Here is a 25,902-nt window from a genome sequence, read left to right on the forward strand (position 1 = left end):
GATAAGTCCTTCATAGCACTTATCACTACCTTAAATTATCTGATGTATTCATTTACTTTGGAGTCCCTAAGTGGTGCAAACCATTAACATGCTAACCGAAAGGTTGGTGGATTGAGTCTACCCAGAGGCACTTCAGAAGAAAGTTATCTAATTCCAAAAAATAGGCCATTGAAAACCCTATTACTCTGAAAAACATGGCATCACCATGAGGCAGAGTTGACTTGATGGCAGCTGCGTTTTTCAATTCGTCTACTTTTCAATTGTCTGTTTCATGCACCAGAATGCAGTCTTGATGAGAGCAAGGTGTCTGTTCTTGTTCACTGTTGGATCACCAGTGCCTAGAATGGCCAGGCCCAGGCTAGGTGCTCAATTTTCCCTCTTTGCACCACCTCCCCGTTCTTGCTTACGCTTTTGCATGCATTCAGATTGTTTCTTCCTTCCATCTGGGTGTCCTAGGTGCTAACTCAGAACCAACTCCTTGTAGTCCTTCTTTATCTCTTTCTCAGAAATGGGCCTTTGGTCATTTCAGCTCAGCTTCATCCTTAAGCACTCTCATATTATCCTGTGGTTCACCTAAACTCTGAAGGAGCCCTGGTGGCACAGTGGTTAAGGGCTGGGCAGCTAACTGAAAGGTCAGTGGCTTGAACCTACCAACCGCTTCATGGGAGAAAGATGCAGCGGTCTGCCATAAAGAGTATCGTCTTGGAAACCCTATGGGGCGGTTCTGCTCTGTCCTGTAGGGTTGCTGTGAGTTGGAATCTGCTCGATGGCAATGGACTTTTTCACCTTAATGTTAACTGTTCAGTGTGTTGAGGGCTGGGCAAATATTAGAAATGAATAAATATACCCTGATGGAGTTTAGTCTTTTGAATTACTAACTTTATTCTTTGTTGCTTTTTGGTATTCTAGCATTAATAAACTGCTTCCCTTTTATTCTAGAAATCCTGTATATTTGATAAGCGACCACTCAGTCCTGAGATTAATGCTCTTAAGCAAGAGGAATATTCCCAGAGTCTCCTGAAACAAATAGATAACAGAAGGGAAAAAGAAAGAAAGCAAAGACAAAACAGGGAATTGATGGACCGCCTAGAACAAGTGCAACTCACAGAGGAGTGAGTCCAGCTAGACATGCTCTGAAAAATGGATTCAGAATTTTCATGTGAAGTTAATTTCCACGTGGGATTGACTCAGCGTTGGTACTTTCATTAGCACCACCTTAGCAACTGAGCAAACTAACCCAGCAGTGGTGCGACCTCCCCCCGCCCCCCACCCAGGGACCTCCTCCTGTACCAGACCATACAGAATCCTTAGTCATGTTTTTTATTCTAATGTTACCCATAAATCATAATTCCTGTATATCATTCCTTCTTTCCCTTTAATTACTACTTCATTCTCAGAAAAGTCATCGATATAGGGTCACTAGTACTAATTACCACAATATTGTAGCTAAAGCACCAGAAAATTTGACAAAATCAGTGACTATAAAAACACCAACAGCAACAAAAACAGCATGTGCTTGTAGCGCGTGCAGATGAAACGACATGATTCAAAGCGTCATTGTAATTGACTAATAGTGACAGCTCTGACCGGAGCGTGTTAGAAGGTTCAAAAAATAAATTAGCATAGAATTTTTGCCTTGTAGGTATATTGATACATGTAAACTGGGTTTATGAAAAATGTTTTTGTTTTATAACTAACTACAGGGATATTTTTATAGACATTTTGGTGTCACCCCCTCTGACAGTGTCACCCAGTGTGGTTCGCAACCCCTAGTGATGCCGCTGTAACCCAGAGAGCAGCCAGTACCAGAACATAACGTTAATTAGAAAAATTAAAAATCCATCATTATAATTATCTTTATAATAGTGATTGCTAATCTTTACTGTATTTTTTGAGTATCATTTTACATTGTTTTACTAATGCTCGTATGGTAAGGTTTCATTATGTATACTATGCGTGTCCCATGGAACCCGAGGGAAGGAAAGTACTAAAGACCCAGGGGTGACTGGAACCAGAGACTAAAAAGCCATGTAGAGTGGATTTCCCTCTGCTCACACCCACAGCTCCCTAGTTGACATTGCCTTTATTCCAGTCCAGATTTACATAAACGTTAGTCTCAATTCCAGATTCCCAGGAAAGACATTCTGATTGGTCTGCTTGGGTCATCTGAGGCCTGGGATAGGGTCAGGGTCACAGAATTCTTGTGTGTCTAAGGGGGCCCACACTTCTGGATCAGGAGAGCAACTAAGGAAGTTATTGTAGTATGAGCAGAAACTCCTAAAACAAATAATAAGCTTTTCTGTGACCAAAGAATTATATCACTATAAATTTATACGTTCTATTATATTCCCTTTACAGATCACATGGGTTCCCTGACGGTTACATGTAATAGAATCATAATTTATATATGATAGGAGAGATCACTTTTATTAAAAAGGAGCCTTACTAATGAATCATTTTCTAGAATGAATGGTCATTTCCTGCCTTCCAGATTTTCGTAAAGCATGTGTGTTGAGAGGTGCGTGCCTGTCTTAGTAGTAGTGCTTTTGGACAATTTGGTTGGTCACGTGCATATACGTGTCTTATCAGTCATGTGTTTAACACATTGTCCACTAGCCTATGAATTTGTTATCCACTTTTTTTCTTTAAATAGACTTTATTTTTTGGAGTTTACAGAAAAATTGTGCAGAAAATACAGAGAGTTCCTATATACTTCCTCTCCCCTCTGCGCACTGTTTCTGCTATAAATATCTTGCATCCCGTGGTACATTTTGTTACAATTGTTGAACATGTATTGATACATTATTATCGACTAAGAGGGCATTGGTGGTTCAGTGGTAGAATACTCGCTTTCCTTGCAGAGACCAGGTTTGATTCCGGCCAGTGCACCTCATACGCAGCCACCGCTCATCTGTCAGTGGAGGCTTGTGTGTTGCTGTGATACTGAACAGGTTTCAGTAGAGCTTCCACACCATGGCAGAATAGGGAGAAAGACCTGGTTATCTACTTCCGAAAATCAGCCAGTGAAAACTCTGTGGATCACAACGGTCTGATCCTGTTGTTCATTGAGTTACCATGGGTCGGGGCCTGACTCAATGGCAGCTGACAACAACAAGAACATTATTGAATAAAGTCCATAGTTTACATTAGGGTTCACTCTTTGTGTTGTACAGTTCTATGGGTTTCGACAAATGTATAATTTCATGTGTTATAGTATCATCCTGCATAGTTTCACTGCCCTAAAAATGCCCTGTGCTCCACCTATGCATCCCTTTCCCCTTCCCCTGATGCCCTATGGATTTGAATTACTCTATTCTTTTTTAAAATGAAATCTCCCAGAAGGAAATATCAATTTATATTGACCAGGCTTTCATTCCTATGAATACTTATTAAACATGTTTTGATGATGTTAATCTGTATCACTAAAACTCTGTAAAACTGTGCATCCTCCTTCTCCTATTTTCAACTGCTAGACTTGCTGCACAAAGAGCCCGATATTTGAAAGATAAAATGGAAGAATCCCAGTGTTACAAGAGAGCTTTGGATGCCCAGGTAGGAGAAAGTTATTGTTTTTAAATTATGTAGTACTTCAATCACATTCTAAAAATACATATAAATACTGTAATGTTATGAATAACATCATATGTTACCCATTTGGTGATTTGAGTCACTCTTTCCTTGTAAGCTATTGGTATTTTACTATACTACAGACTTATGCATAAACTTCATTCCCTGGTATAATTGTAATTTGCATTATGGGTGTCCCTGTTTCAGATAAAGAACAAACCCGTCCAACTACCTGTGTTTGAGCCAGACTCTTCAGAACCCATCTTTGGTAAGAACGGCAGCGAGCTGGCAATGGAAAGATTCAATCGAGAACAGAGTTATATGAAGCACCAGCTGGAGGCAGCTGCTAGCCACAAGAGGAGAGCGATTCTGAACCAACTGGTGGATCAGAGGCAGGATTTGCAAATGTTGGAGAGGACACACAAAGAGTAAGGAGACCTCTGATCTTTCCTTCTCCTGTCTTTCTCCCCTCCCTCCTGCCCTCTTTCCCCTTCTCCCTTTCCCTTTCTCCTTCCCTCTGTCTCTTTCATAGTAGCACGTTGAGGAGTTATTATGTCCAAGACGTTATTCTGAGCTCATTACATGCTTCATCTTGTTTCGTCCTCACAGTTCACCCTATGAAAAAGTTATTTAAAAACACACACAGCTTAAACTCTCTTGACCCCATTTCTCCTTCTGGTTATTTCCCCATATTTCCTCCCCTTTTCAGCACAACTTCTTGAAAGAGTTTTCCATACCAGGCACTACCCAATAGAAATACAACGTGAGTCACAAATGTGAGCCACACATGTAATTTTAAATTTTCTAGTAGCCACATTAAGAAAAACAAACAGCAGATAAAATTAATTTTAATAATATATTTTATTTAACCGAAATACCTAAAATGTTATCATTTGAACATGGAATCAATATAAAATTATTATGAGATATTTTACATATTTTTTATTCATACTGTGTTTTGAAATCCAGTGTATGTTTTATAGTAACAGCACATCTCAGTTTGGACTAGCCACGTGCCAAGTGCTCAGAGCCTTATGTGGCTAATGGCTACCATATAGTTAAACAAAGCTTTATACTCTAATTTCTCCTTTATTCTCTTTCAAACCCACTCTTAATCTTTCACCTCTGCCACTTCACCAGAACTGTTCCATCAAGGTCATTCATAACCTCTGTGTTGCTAATTCCAATGGTCAATTCTCTGTCATCATCATACGTGACCTATCAGCACCATTTGACACAGTCAGTACCACCTGCCATCTTGAATCACTTTTGGCTTCCAAGTCACCATACCTCACTAGTATTTCTTTTCATTCTCATTTCTGTAACTTCTGAGTATTGGAGTACCCGAGGCCTTAGTCCTTGGACCCCTTCTCTTTTCTATGGCCACTCACTTCTTTGGTAATCTTATCTAGTCTCAAGCTTAAAATGTCATTTATATGGCAGTGACACCCAAATTTATCTCTCTACTGTGGGTGTCTCCAGTGAATGCCAGATTCATATGTTCAACTACCTACTTGACATCTGTACCTGGATATCAAGATATTAATATCAAGATATTTAATAGATTCTTAAAACTTAATACGTCCAAAACTGATCTCCTAATCTTACTTCCCAAACTATTTCTCTTGAAGCTTTCCTTATCTTAGTTGATAACATCTCAGTTTGATTGCTCAGGCCAAAAACTTGGGGTCATTCTGTGTGTGTGTATATGTGTGTGTGTAAGAGAGAAATAGAGAGGGAGAGAGAGGACTGGATTTTTTTTTTTTTAATTAGGTTATAATTCACACATAATAAGATGTACCCGTCTTGGTATACAGTTCTGTGAGTTTTGACAAATGTATATAAACATGTAGACCACCATTACAATGAAGATTTAGAGTAGTTCTATCACCCATCAGATTCCCTCTTGCCCCTTTGTAGTCATTTTCTCCCCCACCTTGGTCCCTGACAACCACTAATCTGTTTTCTAACCTTATAGTTTTGCCTTTTAGAGAATGTCATGTAAATGGAATCATATAGCACGTAACCTTTTGAATCTGGCTTCTTTCACTTGGCACAGTGAATTTGAGATTCATCTATGTTGTCACATGTATCAGAAGCTGGTTAATTTTATTACTGACTAGTATTTCATTGTATGGATGAGCCACAATTTGTTTATCCGTTCATTAGTTGAAGGGCATCTGGTTTTTTTCCAGTTTTTGTGATTACAAATAAAACCATTATGAACATTCATCTACAGACTTGTGTGTGTATGTAAGTTTTCATTTCACTTGGGTAAATTCTTAGGAATGGGATTTTGAGGTTAATGATAAGTGTAGTTAGCTTTATAAGAAAACACAAACTGTTTTTCAAAGTCACTATAACAGTTTGCATTCCATTCCCATCAGCAATATATATGAGTTCCAGTTGGTCTGCATCCTTTCCTGAACTTGGCATTTTCATATTAAAAAAATTTTTTTTTTGCTGTTTTACTAGGTGTGTAGTGGTATCTCATTGTGGTCTTAATTTGCATTTCCTTAATGCCTAATAATGTTGAGCATCTTTTCATGTAGTTATTTGTTATCCATATATTTTCTTTGATAAAGTGCTTGTTGAAATATTTTGCCCATTAAAATTTTTGTTTTGTTTTGTTGCTATTCAATTGCAAGGGTTCTTCATATATTCTGGATAGAAATTTTTATCAGATATGTGATTTGCAAATATTTTCTCAGTCTGTGACTTGCTTTCACTCTTTCAGTAGTGTATTTTGAGGAGAAGTTCTTAATTTTATGAAATTCAATTTATCAGTTTTTTATTTTGTGGATAATCCTATTGTTGTTGTATCTTAGAAATCTTTGCCTAACCAAAATCACAAAGATTTTCTCCAATACTTTTTTTTTTTTTTAAGTTTTATAGTTTTAGGTTTTACGTTTAGGCCTGTGACCCATTTTGAGTTAACTTTTGTATCTAGTGTGAGGAATGGCTCAAGATTAATTATTTTACATATGGATATCCAATTGTTCTAGCCCCATTTTTTGAAAGGACTATCTTTTCTCCATTGAATTTCCTTTGCACTTTTTTTGAAAATCATTTGACCATATATTTGTGAGTTTATTTCTAGAGTCTTTGTTGTTTTCCATTTATTGATACATCTGTCCTTTTGCCATTACTGCACTGTCTTGATTACTTGATTACTGTAGCTTTGTAAGTCTCAAAATCAGGTATTGTGAATTTGTTCTTTTTCAGAATTATTTTGACTATTCTAGTTACTTTGCCTTTCTATATAGATTTTTTATTGTGGTAAAAATATATAAAACAAAACATTGCCAGTTCAACAATTTTTACATGTACGATTCAGTGACATTAATTATGTTCATCCTGTTGTGCAACCATTACCATTATCCCTTTCCAAATTATTCTACTACCATTAACAGAAATTTAGTGCCCCTAAGCAATGACTCTCCCTTTCTTTCTCCTAATAAGCTTTGGTCTCTACACATGTGCCTATGTCATATAAGTGGGATCATACAGTGTTTATCCTTTTGTGACTGATTTATTTCACTCAGCATTTTTTCAGAGTTCATCCATGTTGTAGCATGTATCTGGACGTCATTTCTCTTTATGGCTGAGTAATATTATGTGAGAGTACTTTTAGAAACTATAAAGCTCTGAACAAATTTTACCTGTGGCCTTGACTTGGTTATTTCCTGTTAGAGCTCCACTTGTAGATCCCCTTTGCTGTATGGTCAGATCCTTGTCTTCCGCTTTTATATCCTTTACCGATTATCCCAGATTCTCTCTCTTTCCTTAACATTTTCAGCTTCCTGCCCTTCTCTGGTCCATCTCAAGATGTGATCTTAGGTCTCCCCCTGTGGCACATAGGAGGCCACTTTCTTTCAGAGGGTATAATTTAATCAGTGGGATCCAGACAGGCCTGCTAAACTATTAATACTTGTTTTTCTGTTTTTTTCTTTAACTTTTTCTGCTTTTGTTAAAAGATTATAACAATTCATGCTTATTAAAATTAGAGAGAATTAAAAAAAAAGGTTAATAATCTCCCTCATCAAGTAGCCAAAGTAGCCAATGTGAATGTTGATATGTAGATTTCTACATTTTTTCCTATTCTTACAAATATATGCAAATAACTGTATATATATATGTACATACCTTCTTTTTTGTAAATGAAAAGGAGATCCACAGGATCTTATATATTACTGTGCAACCCAACTTTTTAAAACTTAATGTGTCATTAATTTATTTCTAGGTCAGTACATATATGCCAAATTCATTCTTCTTTAATAGCAGCATAATATCTATAATATGGATGTACTATAATTTAACTTTTCCCTATTTATGAGTATTTACTTTGTTTCCAGATGCTTTACTATTACAACAATTCTGAAATAAACATTCTTGAATATATACCCTTATACTGATTCTCTTGTTCCTGTAGGATAAATTCCTAAAAATGGGGTTGCCGAGTCAAGGATATGGCAAATTTAAAATTTTACCAGAGACTGATAGTTCACTTTCTAAAAAGGATAGCCATTTGCTTCCACTAGCAGTGTATGAGAATGCTAGTTGCCCTCTTCATTCTCTTACTAACTCTCTAGGTATTTAAACTAAGATGATTTTACCCATCCTTTTGAAACTAATTAAATGATAGCTACAGTTCAGTCATTGAGCTCCTTATTATGTGACAGGCACTGGCAATTTTTCCCCTCTACATTATCTCATTTAATGTTTATAACAACCACGCAGTAGCTGTTGAGTCAATGCTTGTTAGATGGAAAGGTGGCCATGATATTTTAGTAAAAGTGAACCAATACAGAGAACGTGACTGATTTTTGTCTGCGGATACTGACACCTAGTACCTGTTGCTGCCTGTAACATAAAGCCCCTCCAAACCCAAACCAAACCCACTGCTGTGTTTACCCCAACGCGTAGCGACGATAGGACAGAGTAGAACTTCCCCATAGGGTTTCCCAAGGCTGTAAGCTTTACAGAAGCAGACTGCCACATCTTTCTGCTGTGAAGCGGCTACTGGGTTTGAACCGCTGACCTTTTGGTTAGCAGCCAAGTGCCTAACTACTGTACCACCAGAGCTCCTTGAAAGCCCTTCAGAGCAGGCTAACTCAAGTCACATTTAGGGAATTACCTTCTAGACTTTAATGGGAACTGATGGGAAGAGTTTACTTGGTAGGAAATAAATAATTTGAACCAGGCTTAGGGTGATTATCAACAGCAGTGACTGGGTGCTTGGAGACCAGTGACAGAAACACACCAGGAATACAGAGACCTTGTATTTGAAGACAGCTATTATACTGCAGTCACTTCTTGGATGACATGACCTTCACCTGACACTCCTATTTTTTTCCTTCTTCACAATGTTGGTTTCTTTGATTTTCTTACCTAGTCACTTCTGTTTCTTTTCCCCTTCCTAGCTAATCATTTGTATGCCTATCTTTTATTTTTTTTCAAGTGTAACACTCTCTCAACTCTTTACTTGATCCCTAAAATCCCTGTTAGCTAGTCAGGCAACTATTTACTATCTCCATTTACAAATAAGAAAAAAAGACAAAAATACGAGCTGTAAACTGCTTGTAGGCTGAGTACTGACAGCTGAGAGGTTGGAGTGTAAAGAAAGAAGCACATTGTATAGGAAATCCATTTGGATGATTCCTCAGATGAGTTACATTAGCCTGAAAGGAAATTAGTGGCTTTAAAAGCAGAAGTTGTTGATTGGGAAAAGGTTTCAATCCTGCTAAGTTAAACTAGGACTGAAGATGAGAGGACCTAGGCAGTAAATTATTTCAGAGCTAGGAGTTACACCATGTTTTTACAGTGTTCATGCTGTTTAGTGTATTTCTAAGAGTATTGAACAAAACCAGAAGGTTTTCTGCTTAATTTAACATAAAAGGAATGGGGCTCCTAAGATTGGTGCATGCTCTTACAGATATTGTGAGTGGAGTCAGATTGTTATGTTCTTTCTAGACACTTGGCAGACAGAGCTGCTGAACTGGAGCGAGTGAACAGAATCAACCAATGCTTACAGGAAGACTGGGAAAGGAGTGTTGCAATGAAGAGGCAGCGGGACCTGGAGGAGAGGGCTTTTGAGAGGTAATATCTGACTGGATCCAGAAGTTCTTTGTTTGCAAAGAAAATCTCCTCTGCTCGTTGTTTACTTCATTCTAATCCTGGGATGGTAGATAGGTTTCATTTCACATGGCAACTCCAGTTGATTAGTTGTGGCTACCTAGAGAACTTTATGGAGAAACCAAGTCCGGGTTCAGTTGGAAATATTGCTGTGATTGATTAGAAATGTCTGTTGTGGACATGGGATTGGAGAGTGCTGTGTTGTATGCTATATATTTGCCTATGCTGTCTTAGTCTTGGCCTCTGCTCAGAGTAGCTTTATTTTCTTTTTGGGTGGGGCGGGGAGGTGGTGAGTGGGAGTGTAGAGGGTGGGAGGTGGGAGGGATGAGGGTGGGGTTTCTCTTCGGAAATAGCTGGAAGTAGTGAGAGTGAGTTTTCCATCTGAACACTTTCAAGGTTTATAGAATGGCCATTTAAGAGCTGAGTCAAGGGGTTGTAAGACTGAAAATTGGGCAAGTGAGATGCCCATTATGGAACCAACCAAGAGCATCTTTCTGAAATTTATTATTACATCCCTGCACCCTCTTTCCAGCTATGTATTTACAATTTAGAGTCAGGAAATCTGGGTTCTAGTCTTGACTCTGATAATTAACACTACCTTTGGAGAGGCAGAGAAGCCCTGGTGGTACAGTGGTTAGGCACTTGGCTGCTAATCTGATAGGTCAGCAGTTTGAATCTACCAGCTGGTCTGCAGGAGAAAGATGTGACAGTCTACCTCTGTAAAGATTACAACCTTGGAAACTCTATGGGGCATCTCTACTCTGTCCTGTAGGGTTGCAATGAGTTGGAATTGACTCAGTGGCAATGTGTTGGAGAGACAGCTCGTATTTTTGTCTTTTTTTCTTATTTGTAAATGGAGATAGTAAATAGTTGCCTGACTAGCTAACAGGGATTTTAGGGATCAAGTAAAGAGTTGAGAGAGTGTTACACTTGAAAAAAATTAAAATATTATACAAATGTAAGCCATGATATAGAATGTTAAATATTTGATGAAATAGTCAAGTCTATACGATCAACTGTTGTTAAAACCTGAATGTGCCAGAATATTTTAAATTGCCAATTATCAACTAATTTTTATCATGCATAATATTTGGAATAATGGATCTTGATCTGTAACTCTCCTTTTCTTTTTAGATTTTCTTTAAGGCATTTCTCACCTGTCTTTCCAAGTGTAGAACCCATATATTGTGACAATGAAAGGACGAGGGAAGATGTGGAAAATAGATTTTAAAGAAGTGAGTTGTTTGGCTTAGAGAAGGGGAAGGGAAAGGTGGGGTTGGAAGTTCCAAGCCATTTTCTCAATGTTCTGGGAAAATGAGTAAAAGGCAGTGAGATTAATACCAGGAGCATTTAGCTGGGTTTAGGAAGAATGCTTGGACAACATGGTGTTAAAGGACAGAGAGGACACAGGAAATGATCTTGAGTGGCAGGCTAACAAGGCTGCTCCAGGAATATTGCAGATCAGATCTATTACCTGAGGACTGAGGCCGAGTTGCTGGACAGGGACTCAAGCAGGCAGCAGGCACCCACTGCCATCGGATCGATTTCAACTCATAGCGACCCTGTAGGACAGAGTAGAACTGCCCCATAGGGTTTCCAAGGCTGTAATTTTTACGGAAGCAGACTGTCACACCTTTTCTTCCATGGAGTGGTTGGTGGGTTTGAACCACGACCTTTTGGTTAGTAGCAGAGCACTTAACCATAGCACCACCAGGGCTCCTCAGGCAGCAGATAGGAAGAAGGAATTGGTTGGTATTAAAAGAAAACAAAACGAGTAAAAATAAGACTCACATGTATGCAGTTAGCACGTGATACTCCCTCCCATTACCAAGGCAAGCCAGGTAGGTCTTTCAAGGTTGTTTGTTCATTTCCCTTTTAAGGCTGCCTTTGAATTCCTTTTTCCAAAATTCTACCCATATAGAAAGTTCGATGGGGTAGGGAGCATGCTAGGGATGGTCCAGCATAATGTAGCAAAATTGTCGAAGTGGAAAATCAGTCACTGCTGTCCCCTCATCTCTGCTGTGAGAAGCTTTTGTTCTCCTCCTCCTTCTCTGTCTCTACTCCCTCCCTTGCCCTTAACTTTCTAGAGGCCCCTGGCATTCTGGATTTTTATTGCAAGTCTACTTTCATCTCTCTCCTGGGATGTTGACTGTTAATCATCAGCTTGCTCTCAGCCACTGTGTCAGAAAGGTATAGACGTGCAGCCATATGGCAAAGCAGCAAACACAATATTTGGAGCTACCATTCATGGTTGTGTGACCTTGGGCAAATTATCTGTTTTCTGTAGGTTTGGGTCAGTGTGGCTGGGAAGGTGGGCTGGGGTGAGACTGTTGGGAAGACACCCCCATCGGGGTCCTTTATTTACTGAAGATCAGGGAGATAGCAGGGGTTTGCAAGCAAGGGATGCCAGGTTGAGGTGAGTTGCAGGTAGTGGCATGGAGGGGGAGAGACCACAGGTAAGAAACCACAGGTGGATTGTAAGCTTTTCAAGGGCAGGGAGCAAATCTTACTTTTCTTTTGTATTTTTCCCACTACACTGCTTCAAAGCTGGTCCCTCAGCAACGACTCAGGGAACACCTGCTGATGGCTGCTTTCCCTCTCTTCTCCTCAGGGCTTCCGACAAGCTGTTCCTCCTGGACCAATGTGAGAATTATCGGCGCTGCAAGCAGTGCCAGAGGCGCACCTCCAATGTGGGCCAGAGCAACCTGTGGCCCCTGAACAAGCACCTGTATGGCTCTCGGTTGTTTGTGTAAAACTCACAGTTTGGACCTGGGTATCCTGGGGAAAGTTTTTATCTTTTAGATATTTGAGATGATTGTGAAACAGCATTTTTGTAGCTCAGAGGGGAAAAAAAAAGATTATCTAGGTTTGGAGCTTTCAGGAGTAGATTGTGTTTTAACCCCTTATTGAATTCATGCAGGCAGGTTCTCCCCTCCTGCTTTCCTCCCACCCTCATTAATTCCCCATACTTGTCTCAGATGGCAGTGAAGGTGTCTGAATGGTACTGAGGGCTAGAACCCTGCTGCCATAGGAGCTGGTAATGGACCTGGTTTCATTCTGGCTTCTGGATGCTGGGGTCCCAGGCTGAGGTGATGCTGGCCCAGCCCTGCCACTCCTTCTGTGACTTTGTATAAGAAACCTTATCTTTTTTCACCTATAAGGAATACTGTCTAAGTAAATATTTTCTAAGTGCCTGAGTGTGCATGACAATTCGTAATGGTTTTACCACCCCTCCCCAACCCCAGACTTTTCTAGAAGGCTGTATCTGTGACATCATTGAGGTAGGTTAGGCTATTTGCCTCAAGTGGTCAGAACAGAATGTCTTGAGCTTTCCAGTTGATGACACACCTGGGTGTTGTTGGGGCCCCAGCGGATATCATTCCCTTGGTGACCTCTCATTCATTCATTCTGTTGTCCAGACATTCCTACAGCCTGATCCCATGTTTATTCAAGTGTATATGCTGAGGGGTATCTGGCTGGCTTGGCAGGTGCCACCTTCTTCTCTCATTGTCTCATTTGCATTCATTCTTAAGTATGTGCTGTTGCTACCTTCTTGTTAAAGGACTGATTTTCAGTTAAGGTATGTCTTTTCTCAACCAAAACCTTTCATTTATCTTCATCCTTTTATCTTTCCTCTCCCTGCCCTGTCCTACCACGTCAGGTTGAAAAAAAATTACCAAAGTAGAGTGAAACCTCAACTTTTGAAACATAAAAGCTGGAAGAAAGTCTCAGACTATTTTCTTTCTGTCTGCCATATCTCTCCTTTAAAAAATAAAAGCATATATGGGGGAGGCATTTATGAATATTTAAACTTTTTTTTTACCCTACCAAAATTTTTGGTATTCAAAAATATGCTTTATTTTGTACCAAAAGTATAAAATAGGAATGTGTTGATCCTTGAAAAGGGGAATATATGCACTCAAATTGATATTGGGTGAATTTTATTAATGATACTTTTTTTATAGAAGAAACTACTGGAATTTTCTGGAACCTTTCCCCCAACCTTCCTACACTACCACCGCCTTCAGTTCCTTCAAAAGATCACTCTATGCGGGTCCAATCATCATCAACCAATATTTAAAACAATAGCCATTCACCAGGACTCCTAACCTGCCTGAGGTCCACACTGTTGCATTCTTGGAGTATTTTTCTACCTCTAATATATAACAAGTTCCTATAATAGTAAAGTACTAATATTTTTTTGAAGTATAGACTGCGTTTTTAAAGAAAAAGGACTTTAGATAATTTTGATGTGTCCAGTGAACAGATTTAACTTCATTGAAGTTTTTTACTGAAGGAATTTGACATAATTTACTCTATCAGTAGCGGTACTGACACTCTTACTGCGTACCAGGCATTATGTTAATTTTTGGTGATCTGGATTAAGACCTCAGTAGTTCAGCCTACCTTCAGGGAGCTTATAGTCTAATGGAAAGATGGGATGTGACAAGAAAATCTCATTATAACAAGATAAATATCTAATAGCACTGTGCATTGGATGTTACAGAAGAGCGAGGGAGAGTCCTTGTAGTGAGTTTAGCCTGGCATGGAGGGAGGAAGGCTTTTGGAGGAAATGAGGCCCAAGCTGAACTTTTAAGGGTAAATGGGAGATAGCCAGGTGAAGAGTGACAGGGGTCATGGCCACAGATGTCAAGACCTTGTGCTTTACTCTATCAAGACTAAGATGGAGGCGTGGTTAGCTGGTTAGATAGATGAAACCTAATATATTTTTTCACTCCCCATTTTAAGAATCAAATTTTATTATAATTCTTTGTTAAAACAGCTGATTTCTAACAAATTTTTTAAGCAAATCTTTATAATTGGTATCTTCCTCACTGATCTTGACTGTTAGCTGTTAACCTTCTGTTAATCCAACCCTATTATTAGCCCAGACTCAACTAGAATGTCTTCTCCTAAATCAATTTGAATTACTATCATCAAGTTTATTGCGAAGACTGGGAATTCCAGAACACTTAATTGTGCTCATGCAGAACTTGTACATAGACCAAGAGGCAGTCGTTTGAACAGAACAAGGGGATACTACATGATTTAAAGTCAGGAAAGGTGTGCGTCAGGGTTGTATCCTTTCACCATACTTATTAAATTTCTATGTTGAGCAAATAATCTGAGAAGCTGGACTATTTGGAAAAGAACAGGGCATCAGGATTGGAGGAAGACTCATTAGCAGCCTGTGATATGCAGATGACACAACCTTGCTTGCTGACAGTGAAGAGGACTTGAAACACTTAACTGATGAAAATAAAAGAAAGACTACATGGTGTATGGATTACACCTCAACATAAAGAAAACAGAAATCCTCACAACTGGACCAGTAAGCAACATCATGATAAATGGAGAACAGATCGATGTTTTCAAGGATTTCATTTTACTTGGATCCACAATCAACGCTCATGGAAGCAGCAGTCAAGAAATCAAATAATGTATTGCATTGGGCAAATCTGCTGCAAAAGACCTCTTTAAAGTGTTGAAAAGCAAAAATGCCACTTTGAGGATTAAGATGTGCCTGACCCAAGCCATGGTATTTTCACTCGCGTCATATGCAGCAAAACTGGATAATAAGGAAGACCAAAGAAGAATTGATACCTTTGAATTATGATGTTGGCAAAGAATATTGAATATACCATGGACTGCCAGAAGAATGAACAAGTCTGTCTTGGAAGAAGTACAGCCAGAGTCCTCCTTGGATGCGAGGATGGTGACACTTCTTTGGACATGTTATCAGGAGACACCAGTTCCTGGAGAAGGACATCATGCTTGGTAAAGTAAAGGGTCAGCAAAAAAGAGGAAGACCTGAAGAAGTTGGATTGACACAGTGGCTGTAACAATGGGCTCAAACATAGCAATGATTGTGAAGATGGCGCAGGACCAGGCAGTGTTTCATTCTGTTGTACATAGACTCGCTATGAGTTGGAACCTGCTCGATGACAGGTAACAACAGGAACATCAAGTTTGGTCATTCCCAGAATTATGGCACTGCCAGACCAGCCTAATATATCAGAGGACTCCCTATTATTTCAGTGGTTTTTAATGTTTTGGACAGTCATATATGCTTTTGAAAATCTAATGAAGAACATGGAGCCTTTTCCTAGAAAAATATGCATATTCATATACAACATTGTGAATACAGTTAGAGCATTCCTAGACCTCCAGGACCATAGGTTAGGAACAGAAGATTAGCAGATTGTTAAATCAATTTTGTTCAGTCTAAGTAGAATTTTATAACAAAATAGAAAATATCAGAGTGCAGTTCAAATGAATAAGGGAGGTATATGTTTGTAAAACCTTTTGTTTCAGTTATATGTGAGGGCATGGGTTCTGTGATGTATTAGAAAATGTATTCCTTCTACAGAGTTGTGATGGTTAATCTTATGTGTCAACTTGGTAGCCTATGGTGCCCAGTTGTTTGGTAAAATACTAGTTGCTGATATAAAGTAGTTGTTGTGTGCCTTCGAGTTGATACCAACTCATAGCAACCCTATAGGACAGAGTAGAACTGCCTCGTAGGGTTTCCAAGGAGTGGCTGGTGGTTTCAAACTGCCAGCCTTTTGGTTAGTAGCCGAATGCTTAACCACTGTGACACCAGGGCTCCATAAAACCACAATACAAAGTCAAAATCAGAAATTAACATTGACTCATTACTACCATATAATCCACAGATTCCATTCAAATTTTTCCAGTTGTTCCAGTAATGTCCTTTTTAGGAAAAGGATCCAATCCAGGAATATTTAGTTGTCATATCTCTTTAATCTCTTTCAACCTGGAACAGTTCCTTAGTCTTTACTTTCATGACTGACACTTTTGAAGATTACAAATCAATTTGGATATGTCTGGTATTTCCTCATGATCAAATTCTAGTAATGTATTTTTTTGCAGGAACATCACATCTGTGATGCTATGTTCTTTACAGCCCATCTTATCAGGCGGTACCTGATTCAGTTTGTCCCATTACTGGTCATGTTGACTTTGATCATTTGAGTAAGGTGATGTCTGGCTGGTTTCTCCACTGTAAAGCTAGTGTGTTTTTTCCTTTGTAATTAATAAGATTTTTGAGGGAGGTACTTTGAAAGTTAATAAGTATCCCATCCTTATTAACTTTCACCCACTAATTTTAGTGTCATTTGATGTTTTTCACCAAATGAATAGTGATGATGGTTGTCAAATAGAGATGTTTCTAATTCCACCATTCCTGCTAAGTGTTTTTTCCCATTTATTCATTTATATATATATCAGTATGCTTTCTATTCACGAGTTATAATACACTCGTATCATTATTTTGATACAGAAATTGTTTTAGGTTTGGCCAGTGGGAGCCCTTCAAGCTGGCTTCTATGTCCTTACTTTTGTTTTGTTTTAAATAAACTTTTAATCTTAGAATAGTGTTAAATTTACACAAAAACAGCAAATGAAGTGCAGAGTTTCTGTATACTCCTAACCCAGTCTTCTCTATTGTAAACATCTTACATTACTATGATACATTTGTCACAACTAAGGACTTCGCACAACATTGGTACTTTACTATTAACCAAACTCCACATTTTATTCAGATTGCACTAGTTTTCCCCTAATGTCGTTTTTTCTGCTCCAAGATCTCATCCAGGATGATGTTAGGTGCTGATGAGTCAGTTCCGACTCATAGTGACCCTGTGTACAGCAGAACAAAACACTGCCCGGTCCTGTGCCATCTTGTTGAGGGTCTTCCTCTTTTTCACTGACCCTCTACTTTACCAAGCAAGATGTCCTTCTCCAGGGACTGGTCCCTCCTGATAACATATCTAAAATATATAAGATGAAGTCTCGCCATCCTCACTTCTAAGGAGCATTCTGGCTGTACTTCTTCCAAGAGAGATTTATTTGTTCTTCTGGCAGTCCATGGTATATTCAGTATTCTTTGCCAACACCATAATTCAAAGGCATCAATTCTTCTTTGGTCTTCCTTATTCATTGTCCAACTTTCACATGCATATGAGGCGATTGAAAATACCATGGCTTGGGTCAGGGGCACTTTAGTCCTCAGAGTGACATCTTTGCTTTTTAATACTTTAAAGAGGTCTTTTGCAGCAGATTTGTCCAAAGGCAACGTGTAGTTCGATTTCTTGATTGCTGCTTCCATGGGTGTTGATTGTGGATCCAAGTAGAATGATATCCTTGACAACTTCAGTCTTTTCTCCATTTATTATGATGTTGCTTACTGGTCCAGTTGTGAGGATGTTTTCTTTATGTTGAGATATAGTCCGTACTGAAGGCTGTAGTCTTTGATCTTCATCACTGTCATGGTTTGAATTATGTCCCCCCAAAAATGTGTGTATCAATTTGGCAGGGCCATGATTCCCAGAATTTGTGGTTAGCCTCCATTTTATGATTGTAATTTTATGTTAAAGAGGATTAGGGTGGGATTGTAACACCACCCTTTCCCAGGTCACATCCTTGATCCAATGTAAAGGGAGTTTCCCTAGGGTGTGGCCTGCACCACCTTTTACCTTACAAGAGATAAAAGGAAAGGGAAGCAAGCAGAGAAGGGGAACCTCATACCACCAAGAAAGCAGTGCCAGGAGCAGAGCGCATCCTTTGGGCCTGCAGTTCCTGGGCAGAGAAGCTCCTAGTCCAGGGGAACATTGATGAGAAGGCCAACAGAGGGAGAAAGCCTTTCCCTGGAGCTGACACCCTGGATTTGGACTTCTAGCCTACTTTACTGTGAAGAAATAAATTTTTCTTTGTTAAAGCCATCCACTTGCAGTATTTCTGTTATAGCAGCACCAGATGACTAAGACAATCAGTAAGTGCTTCAAGTCCTCTTTGCTTTCAGTAGGGAAGGTTGTGTCATCTGCATATTGCAGGTTGTTTCCTCCAGTCCTGCTGCCCTGTTGTTCATATAGTCCAGCTTCTCAGATTATTTGCTCAGCATACAAAAGGATACAACCATGACACACACCTTTACTGATTTTAAACCATGCAGTATCCCCTTGTTCTTTTTGAATGACTGCCTTTTGACCTATGTACAGGTTCCTCATGAGCACAATGAAGTGTTCTGGAATTCCCATTCTTTGCAATATTATCCATAATTTGCTATGATCCACACAGTCGAATTCCTTTGCATAGTCAATAAAACATAGGTAAACATCTTTTTGGTATTCTCTGCTTTCAGCCGAGATCCATCTGACATCAGCAATGATATCTCTGGTTCCATGTCCTCTTCTGAATCCAGCTTGAATTTCCGGCAGTTTCCCGTATACTGCTGGAGCCGTTTTTGAATGATCTTCAGCAAAATTTTGCTTGAGTGTGATGTTAGTGATATTGTTTGATAATTTCCGAATTCTGTTCAGGATACCACATTACGTTTAGTTGTCATGTCTCCTTAGCCACCTCTGTTCTGTGTTCTATGCCCTTTTGACATATTCCAATCATTCTTTGAACACCTCCTTACTTTCTGACATAACAAGATTTCCAGGCTGCTCTTGTGCTTTCCCTGCCCCAGCCTTGGAATCATCCATTTCTTCTAGGAGCCTTGGTTCCTTTTAATAGAGAATGGTATTAGGCAACCATGATCTGGGCTCTTTGTGTGCTCATTACTATTGGGGTGTCATTGTTTCAGGCCCTCCCTCTGCTCTCTGTAGATGGAGCTAGTGGTCTCTCTCAGACACACATACATATTTGCATCTATATTTATATAACTATATGTCTTAGTCATCTAGCGTGGCTATAACAGAAATACTATAAATTGATGGATTACAAAACAGAAGTTTATTCTCTCTCAGTTTAGGAGACTAGAAGTCCAAATCCAGGGTGCCACCTCCTGGGGAAGGCTTTCTCTCTCTGTCAGCTCTAGGGGAAGGTCCTTGTCATCAATCTTCCTCTGGTCTAGGAGCTTCTCAGTGCAGGGACCCCGAGTCCAAAGGACATGCTCTGCTCCTGGCTCATTTCTTGATGGTATGAGGTCCCCATGTCTCTCTGTTCAAGTCTCTTATATCTCAAGAGATTGACTCAAGATACAACCTAATCTTGTAGATTGAGTCCTGCCTTATTAACATAACTGCCTCTAATCCTGCCTCATTAACATCATAGAGGTAGGATTTACAACATAGAGGAAAATCACATCAGATGACAAAATGGTACACAATCACACAATACTGAGAATCATGACCTAGTTGACACACATTTTTTGGGGATACAATTCAATCCATAACACTATATATTAAGTTCATACTGATACCACCAATTCTAATCCTAAATCCTACAGTTTATTCTAATTTTTTCCCTTTCTATATTTGTAACTCCTATCCAGAGTAGATTAACCAGTAAGCACAGTATGCATCAGCTTACAGTAAGGTATGCACAGCCTTAATTGTGCTTACTAATCTGAAGTGCACTATTTCACATTTAATGTGCAGTACAGATTAGTAAGTAAACAAAAGCCTGTGCATACCTTGCATATTAGATAATCTGTCCCTGCTCCTGTTTTTGACTGCAAGAAAACTGACTTCCATTATCTTCAGTGGTATTACTGGATAAACCTTTACATAATCTCTGATCATCACTGCTGTCCCCTCGTGCCCTCTCCACTCTGCTTGAGTTCTGACAGCCTGCCCCAGGCTGCTGCTACCACCCCTTCTAAGCCTCTTCAGTCTCCAATATCCTATTATGCTGTCTTCCTTTCCCCATCTCCTGCACAGACAACTACTTTGCTTGGCCCCATCTAATGGAGTGAATTATTAAAGAAGAAAGGAAGGAAGGAAGAAGAGCAATGAAGGAAGAGTAAGGAAGGCAGGAAAAGGAGGAGGAAGGAATAGGAATTTATTATTAAGGACCATGCACAGAAAACAAAGCCTAGACATTTTAGAAATTTCTGAAAGAGAGAGGAAACCTGAAGACAAGAAATAATATCTCCAAAGGGTGAGAGGAAATAAATGTCAATGTTGAATTGTATAACCAGCAAAATTGTTAGGAATGAAGGCAAAATAAAATAAGTAAAAAAGCTTATTGAAAACAAAAACAAAAATCCAGTTTACCAATTGTTATGGATTGAATTGTGTTTCCCCAAAATATGTGTTGTAAATCCTAACCTCTGCCTGTGGTTATAATCCCGTTTGTGAATGGGTTGTGTTATGTTAATGAGGCAGGATTAGGATGTATCTTGAGTCAATTTCTTTTGAGATATTAAAAAAAAAACCTGTTGTCGTCTAGTCTATTCTGACTAATAGGGACTCTAGGATGGTTTCTGGCTGATAGATTCAAACTGCTGACTTTTTGGTTAGCAGCTGAGTTCTTCACCACTGTGCCACCAGGGCTCCCTTTTGAGATATAAAAGAGATTAAACAAGCAAGCTAAAGAGCAGAGATGGGGGAAGAGAGATGCCAAGCCATATGAAGATCAACCAGGAGCAAAAGCTCTAAGAAACAAGGAACTTCCTCCAAGCCAACAGAGAAAGCCTTCCCCTAGAGCCAGCACTCTGAATTCAGATTTCTAGCTTCCTACACTGTAAGAAAATAAATTTGTTAAAGCCACCCACTTGTGATATTTCTGTTATAGTAGCATTAGATAATACACCAATAATAAGGGAAATGCATTCAACAGTGACAGCATGCATAGTTTCAAGCATACATAAAACATTTATCAAAGCTGATCATATACTAGAACTAAAGGACATGCCAAGAGATGTTTCTGCTTTTGGGTAATGGAAAATCTCTGAAGGAAGTGTGGAGATGCAAGAAGGAATAGTGAGCAAAGAAATCAATAATATGTTGAGTAAATTTAAACATCAATTTGTGAGGCTAAAAGAATTCAGAGTTATTTAATAGTTACATAAATAATAGTAGTTAAAGCATGCTGAGTTCCTTGTTTTCTTCAAGAGGTGGATAAAGATTTTTAGTAACGCTCGATGTTTTTCTAAGTTATTTAACAACCAAAAGAATAGTAATAGGGTGTATAATCATGTATTGTAGAGAAGTAGACTCCAGAGCCAGAATTCCTGGATTCAGATTTCAGTCCTGCTTTCTACTAGTTGGGTGACCTTGGGTAAATTATTTAGCCTTTCTGTGCCTCACTTTTTCAGGAAAAAAGGAGTTAAAAGACAAACCAGTTGCTGCCGATTCCATCTCATGGTGACCCTATCTGTTTCAGAGTAGAACTGCACTCCACAGGGGTTTCAAGGCTGTGACCTTCCAGAAGCAGATCGCCAGGTCTTTTTCTGGGTGGGTTCAAACAGCCAACCTTTCGGATTGTAGTTGAGCTCTTAACAATTTTTTCCATCATCCAGGGGCTCCAAAGAACAGTACTCGTTTCTAATTCACAGAGCTGTATTAAATGAGTTTATTTAAACCCATTTAGATTTAGAACAGTGCCTAACCTAATAGTTAAGTGCTAAGGCGTGTTAACCACAATAACAACTTCCAAAACAGGAGAGAGAAAATATGGGGGTGGGGGGTGGGGGGCATTAATCCAAAAGAAATCAACATAAAAAGGAAATACAGAAATATGGTCAAACAGCACAAAATAAGACGACAACATTATATTTAAATAAAACAATAAGTACAGTAGACGAAAATGGACTAAATTCTTCAGTTAAAACAGACTGGATTGAAAAAAAAAACTTGCCCTACGTTGTTCTCAAAGGACATAACTAAAACAGGAGGACACAGATGCAGATGGAAAAAGCTATGCCAGTCAGAATCACTGGATGGGAATCTTCTTCTGCTTCCTTCCCTGCCCTGCCAACCCCATAATCCTCTTCAGCCTTTTCCAGGCTTCGTGCACCCCATGTCCCTCCTCAGCCCCCTTCCTTCCTGGTGAGAAGCCGATGATACGCTCTCTGGGTGAGAAGCCTATGATACGCTCTCTGGCGCCATCATTTCTCCGAGGATTTTTTTCACACCGGCCCCGCTGCGCCGCGTGGTGACGTGAATGGGGGGCGGGGCTCCCACCATCGCTCGTTGGCTATTGGCTCGCCTCCAGCCGCGATTGGTGAAGCAGGGTGTGGGAGGCGGAGGGGTGGTGGGATGGCCGACTTCAAGCTGGTTATAAAAGAGAGGGCTTGCGTAGCACAGGCACTTTGGCGAGTGCGCATTGACTTTGCTAGGAGCGGTTTCTTCTGAGCCCTTCCTGCGCTGTGGCGCTTGGTGACCCGCCCCGCGACGACCCTACCGCCCCCTGCTCTGCAGCTGCTGCCAGCACCGCCACCTGTGTCCCCGCCGCGGCTGTATGATTAAACCACAATCTTTAATGAGCAAACATACTCCTTTCTGAGGTGTTCCTGGTCACACATTTATGGAGTTCCTGAAGGGCCGCGGAAATTACTGTCAGGCACAGCACGACCTTTATGAAGGCAAGTGAACTGTGGAAATTCATTACTACTCCACCAGGAAACCCCCATAAGAGCGGTTAACCGGGACACAGTATTGAACTGAAATCATCACAACATTTTACAAGAGTTCTAACCTGGACGGGGTAATCCTCGGTGCACTTTGTATTGACTCATTGTTACTGAATTGAAGAATTGCTGCTTTTTAATTCCATTTTCTATTACTCTCAACTTAATATTCAAAGCACTGAGAATTTCAAGTGGAGAATATTAGGGTAGCGTTCAGTGTTTTTCATCATTTCTGTATTTAAATTTTAAATTCTTTCATAAGCCTATTGAGTGTTTTTTAACTAAATTAATATGGCTCCAATGAACCGCCCTCCCCCTGTAGAAGTTGCGTACAGGAACATGAGAGTTCTTATTACACACAATCCAACCAATGCAACCTTAAAGTTATAGAGGAACTTTAGAAGTATGGAGTTAGCACAACAGTAAAAGTGTGTGAAGCAATTTATGACACTGCTCTTATGGAGAAAAAAGGCATCCAGGTTCTGGATTGGCGTTTTGATGATGGCTCCTCACAGTCCAGCCAGATTGTTGATGACTGGTTAAGTTTCGTAAACATTAAATTTCGTGAAGAAGCTGGTTGTTGTATTGCTGTTCACTGTGTTGTGGGTCTTGGGAGTACTCCAGTGCTTGTTGCCTTGGCATTAATTGCAGGTGGAATGAAAAATGAAAATGCAGTACAATTTATAAGACAAAAGCAGCATGGAGCTTTTAACAGCAAGCAACTTTTTTATTTGGAGAAATACTGTTCTAAAATGCGACTGTGCTTCATAGACTCCAGTGGTCATAGAAACAACTTTTGCATTCAATAAAACTTGGCTACCTGATGCTATTGCCTTAGAAGTGGAACTTGATACAGAAGCTACTTTATCGTACATATTAGCCAACAGGTGGACTTAAAAAAAAAAAAACTCAGCCATCAGTTGATTCTGACTCATAGTGAGCCTATAGGACAGGGTAGAACTGCCCCATAAGGTTCCCAAGGAGCCACTGGTGGATTTGAACTGCTAACCTCATTGTTAGCAGCCAGAGCTGTTAACCACTACACCACCAGAGTTTCCCAGGAAGACTTTGTGAATGGTAAGTCTTATGAAGCTTCCATAGGAATATTGAAAAGCCACAAGCTTGACAGAATTGCAGCCTCTGTGTTTGGGTTACTACCAACTTGGACACATAGCAGAAGATTCTTGGTGTTCAGCATTTTAAATATGCTTTAACCATCAATTGACCTTTCTGAAATCATGCAGTATTGAGTTGTAAGTATTCTTCAAATCTATTCCCATGTCAGAAACGGTATACAAGAAATTTAGAGAGATTAGATGCCAAAATACTCAGCACAATACTTGTATATTTTTAGTATCATACAGAATTAAAATCCTACACACTGTAAACAACACTATATGTGGTTTACTCCTTCAGTCATTTCAAACATTGCAAGTAGGACCTATACTGGTTATTTGCCTGCTCCTTTATGTTTACCACTTTCACACTTCTACCAGTATACATCAGGTTTGTGCAACAGTTGATTTGTTACATTTTTACTAAGTATTATGGTGATTGTTTAATGATTTTTATAAATCACATTTCACGCTTTTAGAAAAACTTTCATTTTGAAAACTCACAAGTCTCTTGTTGAAAGTTCATGTAAAATCCTCAGTGTACATAAGCACATGTGTTTAATATCTCCAGACAAAAAAGCCTCACAGTTAATGTTTGCACTTCAGGGTGCAACTCAATAGAAAGGGCCTGAAAACAGAATGGGAGGAAGCTATTAAATATTTCTAGTAAAATGTTATCTTTGCCTTGTGTAGGACATATAGAATATGTCCTTTATTTAGTATACTTTTTTTTTTTCAAGCTTGGCCTATGCAGAGATGCAACAGATTGGAAAATTAAGAAGTTACAAACAGGGGGGCAGTTTCCTCCATATTTTGCAACTTGAGTTCCTCAGAAAACAGACTCTTGAGTCTGAGATTTGCATGCAGAGGTTTATTGGAGAGTGCTCACAGGGAACAACACCTGTGAGGGAGAAAAAGCAGCAGAATAGGGCAGAAGAAGTTCAATGGTGATACAGTTGCAATGATGACCTCAGCCAATCTAATGGGGAGCTCTGAAGCTGGGATAGCCATTTAAAGATGTCTCCAATTGAGGTAAGTGGGCTGGGCCTTAGGACTCTTTTTTAAAAACATAATTTATTTCATTTTTTTGTTGTTGAGAATATATGCAGCAGAACGTACACCAATTCAACAATTTCTACACGTACAGTTCAGTGACATTGATTACCTTCTTTGAGTTGTGTAACCTTCCTCATTCTCCTTTTCCACGTATTTCTGTCCCAATTAACATAAACTCACTGCCCTCTAAGTTTCCTATGTAATCTTTTGATTTACTGTTGTCAATTTTATCCCATATAGATAGATCTTAAAAGAGTACAATGCTCAAGGCAGACATTCTTTACTAGTTAAGCTAAACTATTGCTTGATTTTAAGAAGACTTTGGTTTAAGGTTTAAAGATTATCTCAGGGCAACAGTTTTAGGGGTTCATCCCGCCTCCATGGATTCAGAAAGTCTAGATTCCATGAGAATTTGAAATTCTATTCTTCATTTTCCCCCTTTTGATAAGGATTCTTCTATAGAATCTTTGATCAAAATGTTCAGTAATGATAGCCGGGCACCATCCAGTTCTTCTGGACTCATGGCAAAGGCGGCAGTTATTCATGGAGGCAATTAGCCATACATTCCATTTCCTCCTCCTATTCCTGACTCTTTCTTCTGTTGCTCCAGGCTAATGGAGACCAATTGTTGTACCTTGGATGGTTGCT

The 25,902-nt window shown here is 39.4% G+C and overlaps 1 protein-coding gene and 1 pseudogene across 2 annotated transcripts in view; both read left to right on the plus strand.

Annotated features, from left to right (window-relative positions):
- The window catches only part of CCDC81 (coiled-coil domain containing 81), a 39,692-nt gene extending 27,237 nt beyond the window's left edge, over positions 1-12,455 (plus strand). For both annotated transcript variants that reach the window (XM_004385538.1, XM_023739811.1), the window contains 5 exons: positions 940-1,112; positions 3,474-3,552; positions 3,775-3,995; positions 9,541-9,666; positions 12,314-12,455. In XM_004385538.1, coding sequence (XP_004385595.1) covers positions 940-1,112; positions 3,474-3,552; positions 3,775-3,995; positions 9,541-9,666; positions 12,314-12,455 — 741 coding nt within the window. The remainder of the gene's footprint in view (positions 1-939; positions 1,113-3,473; positions 3,553-3,774; positions 3,996-9,540; positions 9,667-12,313) is intronic.
- A 10,699-nt stretch (positions 12,456-23,154) lies between these two features.
- On the plus strand, positions 23,155-23,960 carry LOC101358615 (protein tyrosine phosphatase type IVA 1 pseudogene; annotated as a pseudogene).
- The last annotated feature ends 1,942 nt before the right edge of the window (positions 23,961-25,902 follow it).

This window comes from Trichechus manatus, unplaced genomic scaffold, assembly GCF_000243295.1.
Source record: "Trichechus manatus latirostris isolate Lorelei unplaced genomic scaffold, TriManLat1.0 scaffold00140, whole genome shotgun sequence".
Taxonomy (NCBI): Eukaryota; Metazoa; Chordata; class Mammalia; order Sirenia; family Trichechidae; genus Trichechus; species Trichechus manatus.